The sequence below is a fragment of the Furipterus horrens genome, unplaced genomic scaffold (assembly GCF_987537825.1).
Source record: "Furipterus horrens unplaced genomic scaffold, mFurHor1.1.pri manual_scaffold_5, whole genome shotgun sequence".
NCBI lineage: Eukaryota > Metazoa > Chordata > Mammalia > Chiroptera > Furipteridae > Furipterus > Furipterus horrens.
The window spans coordinates 45364144-45372037 of NW_028327175.1; the positions used below are offsets into that span (position 1 = coordinate 45364144).

The 7894-nt window shown below is 45.0% G+C and overlaps 1 protein-coding gene across 1 annotated transcript; it reads left to right on the forward strand.

Annotated features, from left to right (window-relative positions):
• The first annotated feature begins 5008 nt into the window (after positions 1 to 5008).
• On the forward strand, positions 5009 to 6712 carry TMEM174 (transmembrane protein 174). The gene is made up of 2 exons (XM_090278958.1): positions 5009 to 5634; positions 5823 to 6712. Exons 1-2 carry the CDS (start codon positions 5009 to 5011, stop codon positions 5926 to 5928), a joined length of 732 nt encoding a protein of 243 aa, XP_090135084.1. The 3' UTR covers positions 5929 to 6712.
• Positions 6713 to 7894: the final 1182 nt, after the last annotated feature.

Sequence of the window (7894 nt, forward strand, 5' to 3'; positions counted from 1 at the left end):
TGTATCATCTTGCTTGATCTTCATACTCTTATGAAATAGGTAGTATTATCAGCCTCTTTTATAAATGAGGAAACTGAGGCCCAGAGAGTCAAAACTGTTGACTCAGATGCACAGCTAATAATTGGTGGAGCCAGAATCTGGTGGCAGGAAAGATTCCAGAGCCTCTCAACCATTACGTGTATATAGGCACGCGCGCGCACACACACACACACACACACATATGCACTTGAGGGCACATACACAGACCCTTTGCTTTATACAGTGTCATTATTTCTGTAATAGTCACAGAATCATAGAACTGGGAGTGGAGGTCACTTTGGTGATGACCTATCTGACCCCTTCCCCACTCTTGATTTCATGAAAAAAAAACTGAGGACTTGCCTTAGAGAAATAGTTCTCAACTGAGCAAGCTTCTGAATCACCTGGTTAAAACATAGATCTCTGGGCCCACAAGAGAGCTTCTAATTTAGTAGGTCAAGGATGGGGTCCCAAATCTGCATTTCTGGCAAGATCCCAGGAGAGGCCGCTCTGCTGCTAGTCCTAGGACCTCACTGTGAGAACGACCGTGTGACAGTAAACTGGACCTAAGACCCACTGCAGTGCTCTTACTTAAACGTTCTCAGTGAAGCCTGGACAGACACATGCCCAGTAGGGCCATTCCTATCTGAGTCACTTGTTCTTAAATAACTCTCTGGCTCCCAGCAACAGAACCAGAATGTGATGGGCAGAATTCTAAAAATGCCCTCCTCCAAAAAAGATTCCACATTTCCTGTTCCCCCAGAACCTGTGAATGTGATAAGAATATCATCCCTGTGATTGTGTTGTTATGTGGCACAGTTGATCTATAAAAGGGATTATCTGGGTGGGTATATTTTAATCATATGGGTGCTTAAAAGCTGAGAACTTTCTATGGCTGTTGCAGCAGAAAAACAAGGCAGAAGGAGAAGGTAGAATGGGGAGTCAAGGCGATCTGAATTTTGAGAACCACTTGAAGTGCGGTAGCCGTTTTGATGATAGAGAGGGCCCGGCCACAGGAGGGGACATAGGTGACTGCTAGAAGCAGGGGTAACCTCTGCCAAGAGAAGGGGCTGTCTATCCAGTACCTGCACAGAGCTGAATTTGCCAACAATCAGAATGAGCTTAGGAACAGCTTTCCCTAGAACCTCTGGCTAAGACAGACGTCTGATCTACAGAGCTGTGAGCTACTGAATGAGGGTGGGTCGTTGTAGCCTCTGTTTGTGGTCATATCACAATAGAAATCAAAATCACAAGGACATAAATTCTTGAGTTCAGAAGGGAGCTCCTGCCCAATGCAGACCCACCTCCACCAGAAGATCCTCAGATGATAGTCTGGGCCCCTGGGAGGCTCACCTTGTTGTTTGCTGGAAGTGTCAGAGAGTGTGACCTAAATTCCAGCTCCATCAAGATAACATTCAGTTTAGTTGGAAAAAAAAATCTAAAGGTTGTCCGAGAGAACACCTTGAGAACTGCCGGCCCTAGCGACCCTCAGCAGACACAGGCTGGCTCAAAACCACAGACAGATCACTTGTCAGCAAACATGTACCCTTCACGGAAGAGCAGTTTAAAACCAGTTTAGCAAAACAGATTGTCCACCTGCACTGCTACTTGGTCACATAACATCCTTTCCTGTTTCTGAGATTAATCATCTATAGAGCAGAGGCACTGGCCCTCACCAGTATATGGGAAAGCTCAAACAAGAGGATGAGATAAATGTGCAGGGTCATTACAGCAATGATCCCTGCCCCTGCCCCCAAATATTCTTATGATTCTTGTAACAAAGTAAAATGCGTGAGGACAGTTCGGGTTTTCAACATGATTGTGCTACAGTTATGATAGTATAGTTATGGTTCAACCACCGTCTTTTTATTGTAAAAGGTGAATATAACTATCTGCCACCATAGTCAGACACAGTGGAAGTAAATGGAACAGGTTAGCAGTGGATAGTCCTTACTAGTGAGATTGCCCCCAAACACCTCCCTCCAACTGACTAATAGACACCTGACAGTCATTAAGTTCAGGTTCATCTCTCAGTGTTCAGATTCCGCATCTGTCCCATCCAGGGCTCTTACTAGATGCATTGATCCTCTCACAAGTCCTACAGGGGTGCGGCCAAGTAGCATGAGCAGCCTTGCTCATGTTCCCTGCAAGGATGCAACCTAGGCCCTCTGAAGGCACAGAGCTGGGCAGAGCATGTCCTTTGGATTCTAGCCACCTCTCTCCACGACAGCTGCCTGCTTTTGCTGCTTTAGCGCTGATGACCAGCTATGTCACTGAGGAAACACCTGTTTCGTGTAGGACACCAGGACCACTACAGCTCCTGGATTTCCAAGCCGAGTCAGGAGCTATGTGCTCAGACTCTGTTTTCCTCTCACTGGATTCAGAGACGAATCCAAGTACCAGTTTCCTTAACCCAATCACCCTTTAGACCATTCCTGCTTCTGGTGACTTTCAGAATGGCAGCCAGTGACGGGGGTCTGCTGTGCAACAGAGTACCCAGCCTCCTTCCTGCTTCTTTCTTCTTCTCCCCCAACCCCCTCGACTGAGCCCCCTTGCCCACAGTGTGCTAGGGAGAAGGGAAGCCAAACACTCTTATTTTCATTCAAATGTTTGGGAAGAAATTCTTTCTGAATTTTGGAAATCTTGAAGGGCTTTGAGCCACATATTTGAAAACAAAACTAGCAGATTGCTGTTTTTCCATGTTGTCCAAGCGCATGGCTTTGTTTTATGTTGCTTTTTTATGTACTTTGAGTGGTTGAAATATTTGCTACTTTTGTTGTTACTAGAGACCTGGTGGTATTTCCTCTGTCCTCAAATCAAGTGAATATGGCCACACTGCTGTGAAACAGATTTTACAGGATCAGTCTGAGCAGCTAGATTTTTGAAAGGTGAATTTGTCACTTTACCAAACTTAAAAAAAAAGTCACTGGATCACACACACACACACACACACACACACAAACACACACAGCGACTTCCACAAAGCAATTTACTTCCCACCATGACATACTCAATGAACTGTTTTGTTAACGAATATATGGCCATGCTGGTTTCATTTCCTGAGAGTTCTCTGATAAGCTCAGAAAACTCTATTTTTGTGGTTTTAGTGTCACTTTTCGTCCATCTCTTTGAACCATAATCATTTCAAAATTACCATTTTTAGCTGGGAATCTGGATTGGTGGCTTCAAACAGGAGGTTTGGTGTATAAGTCTGAAGAATGGTGAAAATATACAAGAAACTCAGGAAAATTCAGAATGTGACATTACCAATGACTGACAGAGTGTTGCCCTCATGGGTCCCATCAAGAAGTTGTCAGTAAATAAGAATGAGGCTTCTGACCAACCATGAGCAAGTGAGGATACAACATGGTTGATCTAAAATATTAGGACACCCTTGGATGTCCAATGGACAAAAACTCAAGCAATATTACAGACTCAACAGTGGCAAGTCAATATTCCCCTGTGGAAAATTATATTTTCCAGGGAGCAGCAAAAATATCTCCTATCCCACATATTCTTCTGCATGATGACATTGACATTCTTCCCATAGAGAAGAAGAATCTAATTTCTTTCCTTTTGTATCTGGGTTGGCTTAGTGACTTGCCTGAGTGATAAACTGAAATGGGGTAAACCACTCGGACTGAAACACACTCCATCCTTGGTGCTCAAGGACACATCTGGGAAGGTACTTTGAGTGGGTCATCTGCTTGGTTTCCCACCTGATTGCAGTGAAGTTAGAGATTACATGCTTTGTGCTGTAGCAGGAAGAGGCATTTTTGTGGAGAAAAAAGTACCCTGGTCTCCCAGGAGCATTGGGATTAACTTGCAGTGGGGTTTCCAAAGATTCTCAATGACAGGAGGTACCCGGGACACTTATTCTCCCTTGGAAAATTTTGGTTCTGCTTTTCTGAGTTGGAAGCTCAGATTTTGCCTTTAAAAAGGTGGCCTGAATGATTTTTATCATCGGGGAAGTATAGGAAGCCCTGACTTAGGGCAAGAAAGCAACTCTTTTGCTCCTGCTCAATGTTGCATAAAAGGAGCTGACACAATATTCAACCACTGAGGAGAGACATCTGTTTGCATAAGATCTGTCTAGGAAAGGAAGAGCTACAGTTACTATTCTGTGGAGAAGGAAATTCATGGGGTTGCTTTGAAGAGGTTCTGTAGTTATGAATCACAGATAATGTCATTCAAGATGGAGATTTCTTCTCTAAATCAGCTTGGGTTTGACTGCAAAACACAGCAGGCTTGAAAATGCAGCTGTTCACTTCATCTTGGAGACCAGGTACCAAGCTGCCACCACAGAGGGAGGGTCTGAACCACGTGTCCTTAAGACACTAGGTCATGTCTGATGCTCATTCAACGTCTGCCAATGATGTGGTACATGGGAAGGTTTCTCTCCTCTCCTGCACCTGGAATTATTCTCAAAATGCTGAAAGCAAAAGGCACACAGGAAGTGAGAAGACATATACACACAGTCAAGCCTGCCCATTTCTAATGAGCTGATCCAGCAGGGAAACTGGGTTAGGTGTCTGAGCATGTGGTTGATACATCAAGGACCCCTGCACAGCCAAAGGCGCTGGAGGCCATTCTGCCATCTCTACACTCCTGGTTTTGGTAAGACGCAAACTGGACCTTGGAATAGTACCTTAAGTGTCTAGAAAAGTGCATCCTAGCAAATAAGACAGCTCAACAAACATTGTGAATGAGCAAATGAATGAATGAATATGAATGAGAGAGAGAGTGAGAGCTTGTCGTTGAATTGTGAAACAGAGATCTTCAACGGTTGACAAGCTATGAGAAAGCTTTAGGCTTCATTTGTCAGACCTTTATTCTTCTAAACAAAGTTCAGGCCTCTGCCTGTTCTACTCTGTTAACCACAGCAGCCCAAAGTTCTTCCATAACTAATCCGAGACTGTGATTCCTTTGCTCTGCTCTCAGGAGCTCTCACAATCCCTTTTCCTTCCAAGAAGCCGGTGACTGCGTGGTGATGGAGCAGGGCAGCAGCCGGTTGGAGGACTTCCCAATCAACGTGTTTTCGGTCACTCCTTACCCGCCCAGCATCGCGGACATCCAGGTGTCCGATGATGACAAGGCAGGGACCACTTTACTCTTCTCAGGCATCTTTCTGGGACTGGTGGGGATCACATTCACTGTCATGGGCTGGATCAGATACCAAGGGGTCTCCCACTTTGAATGGACCCAGCTCCTTGGGCCCATCCTGCTGTCGGTTGGGGTGACATTCATCCTGATTGCTGTGTGCAAGTTCAAAATGCTTTCCTGTCAGCTGTGTAAAGAAAGTGAGGAAAGGGTCGTTGACTCGGAGCAGACGGCAGGAGGACAGTCGTTTGTTTTCACCGGTATCAACCAACCCATCACCTTCCATGGGGCTACAGTGGTGCAGTATATCCCGCCCCCTTACGGCTCTCAAGAGCCCATCGGGATGAATACCGCCTACCTGCAGCCCGTAGTCAATCCTTGTTGTCTCACCCCGTCTGGACTGGTGGCTGCTGCCACGCCAAGCCCTCCTCAGTACCGCACCATCTACCCTTCTGAGAACGCTGCCTTTGTTGCCGACCAGGACTACCCTTCCTTCGTGGATGGTGGAAATGACAGGTACGGTGTATGTGGTGGACACCCTCCCCTTCCAGCTGTTACGGTCATAGTCAGTGGCTACGTTCGGTCCATAAGAAGGTGGTGGGTGAATGCAAATCTCTGTGCAGCCTATTGCCAGGACGGTGGCATTGGTTCTGGGAGTGATGCTGTGAACTGTAATGTATCTCTATTTTCCATTCTCATTTCAGGTCCAGCCCTGATGCTGAGCAGCTAGAGGAGACACAGCAGGGAAATGGGGACCCTGCCTGCTTCTCTCCTCCCCCCTATGAAGAAATATTCTCCCTCCATCGCTAGAGACTATAATGCCAAGGAAATAGCATTTAAGTCATTGTTGCTGACAAAGGAAGTGCTCTATGGTATAACCTTCAGAAGTTAGACAGCAGAGAAGCCCAGGAGGCCTGACGAATGCCATTCAAGTGGAGGTGGGAGGTAAAATGTCTCAAACTGGTAAAAATTAGGCTGGGGAGAAGAAATTACCTTCTGATACAGCTAGAAATGCCCTGCATACCATTCAGAAGCTGGAATCTCACCTGTTTATTCATCACCCACTCCTTTCCTCTAGGAAGGTACGGCTGTCTCAATTTTAACTCCAGCAGCCAAGGGCAAGATCACTACTGCTGTGACTTTGGGAGTTTTTATAATAGTAAGAGTGTGGGTGGAAAGGAAGCAGGGAAGAGAAAACAGGTTCAGCTGCAGCTTTCCCAGTGCCTGTTCTCAGTTCCCAGAGTAGATTTGCATATCCCAAACAACTTGGTTGCCAACATGTGGCCCCTGAGGACTCTGGGTATCTTAAAGGCTGCACAAACAAATGGAATAAAGTAAAATCAATAATAGCTCCTGTTAGAATATTAGATGGCTAAAGCCCATAAAATAAATAATAATAGGATGATGATGTCATTAAATCCTTAAGTTATCATTAGGTCACCGTGACTCTTGGCAGCCGATGGTCTTGTCGGCAAGGGTGAAGCTTGATGTGTCCACTCCAGGTTGGGGGTCTGTGCTGGGTGTGAACTACCTGGTCCCAGTGGCCCACAGAACCCTAGGCCTTCTCTAAGCACCTGTAGAAGAGTTCTGTTGAATTAGAATAGACCTGCCATGTCAACACCTGGAAAATCATGAATCATGGTAATAATCTCTATGGCCAAGAACAAGCTTGCTTTCTTTATTAAAACAAACAAACAAACAAACAAAAACTTGGTGTCCTTAATTTCCTTGAATCTGGACTGTATAATAAACAGCCAGAACAGACTTATAGACTTTGGAAGAGACCGCTAAAATCATCAGGATTTAAAGGAAAATAGTTCCCTTAGGTTACAAAGGTAAGGCCACTCAAGGCAACAAAGGGAGGCTTACCCAAAGGAAGACAGGATTTAGCAATTCTTTAAAGTTTTGGTACCATGTTTATATATGCAGCGATTTTTACTAATTTTTATTAGAAATATCTAGTTTCCCAAGGATATGATTAATATATACTTTCTATATTATTATGATTTGTATATACCTCAGGAATAAAATCTTTTCACATAAGAATTCATTTTCATGTTTGAGGACAGAAGTAGTGAGATGGAAAAATAGAATTCAGGTCACAGAAACTAGCTGTACACTCAACATATTCATAAAATGCTGGATTCCTAGCTTAGGGCCATTGGCTCTGGGCAGGAAGTTGGGTGACAGGGACATGGCTGAACATCACCAGTAGCACGCCATCAGCATGCTACAGAGCCAGGCCTTGAAATGCTCTCTCTACTTTTTGGGATGTGAGGTACAGTATTAAAAATAAAGCCTCTTGTTTGTGATGAGCCGGCTGTGGATGCCTGCTTTCAGCCTCTGACCACTGGGCCTCCTCCTTGCCCGGTCGGCCATGTTTACTATTATATCAGTGGAGTAGGGTTGCGATAAAGCCCCACACTCCTGGGCAGCTGGTGTTTCTCCTCCAAACTGTGGGATAGATGTCTTCTTACCAACTGGGAGAAGAGAGGTTCCCACACATATCATGGAGGAGACTGTGTTCTCATGCTCAGTATTGTCCCCGTCTGTCCCAGTAACCAGAGTGCCAGGGACAGCTCCCACCCCTCAGAGTCACCCAAGGCCTCATTCAGAGCCTTTACATAGCCTACGCTCTTGGTTCCTGTTGAGGAACAAATGTGAAATGAATAAATGAAGAACTTTTCAAATAGATAGGAACCACACTAGCTCCATTTAGCTGTTTCATTATTTTTGACATTGTGAAAATTTCAAATAAATACAAGAGTAGAAAGAA

Coding starts and splice junctions, on each gene's coding strand:
- TMEM174 (XM_090278958.1), top strand. CDS start 5,009: ATGGAGCAGGGCAGCAGCCGGTTGGAGGACTTCCCAATCAACGTGTTT. Junction 5,635..5,822: donor GTGGATGGTGGAAATGACAG/GTACGGTGTATG, acceptor TTCTCATTTCAG/GTCCAGCCCTGATGCTGAGC.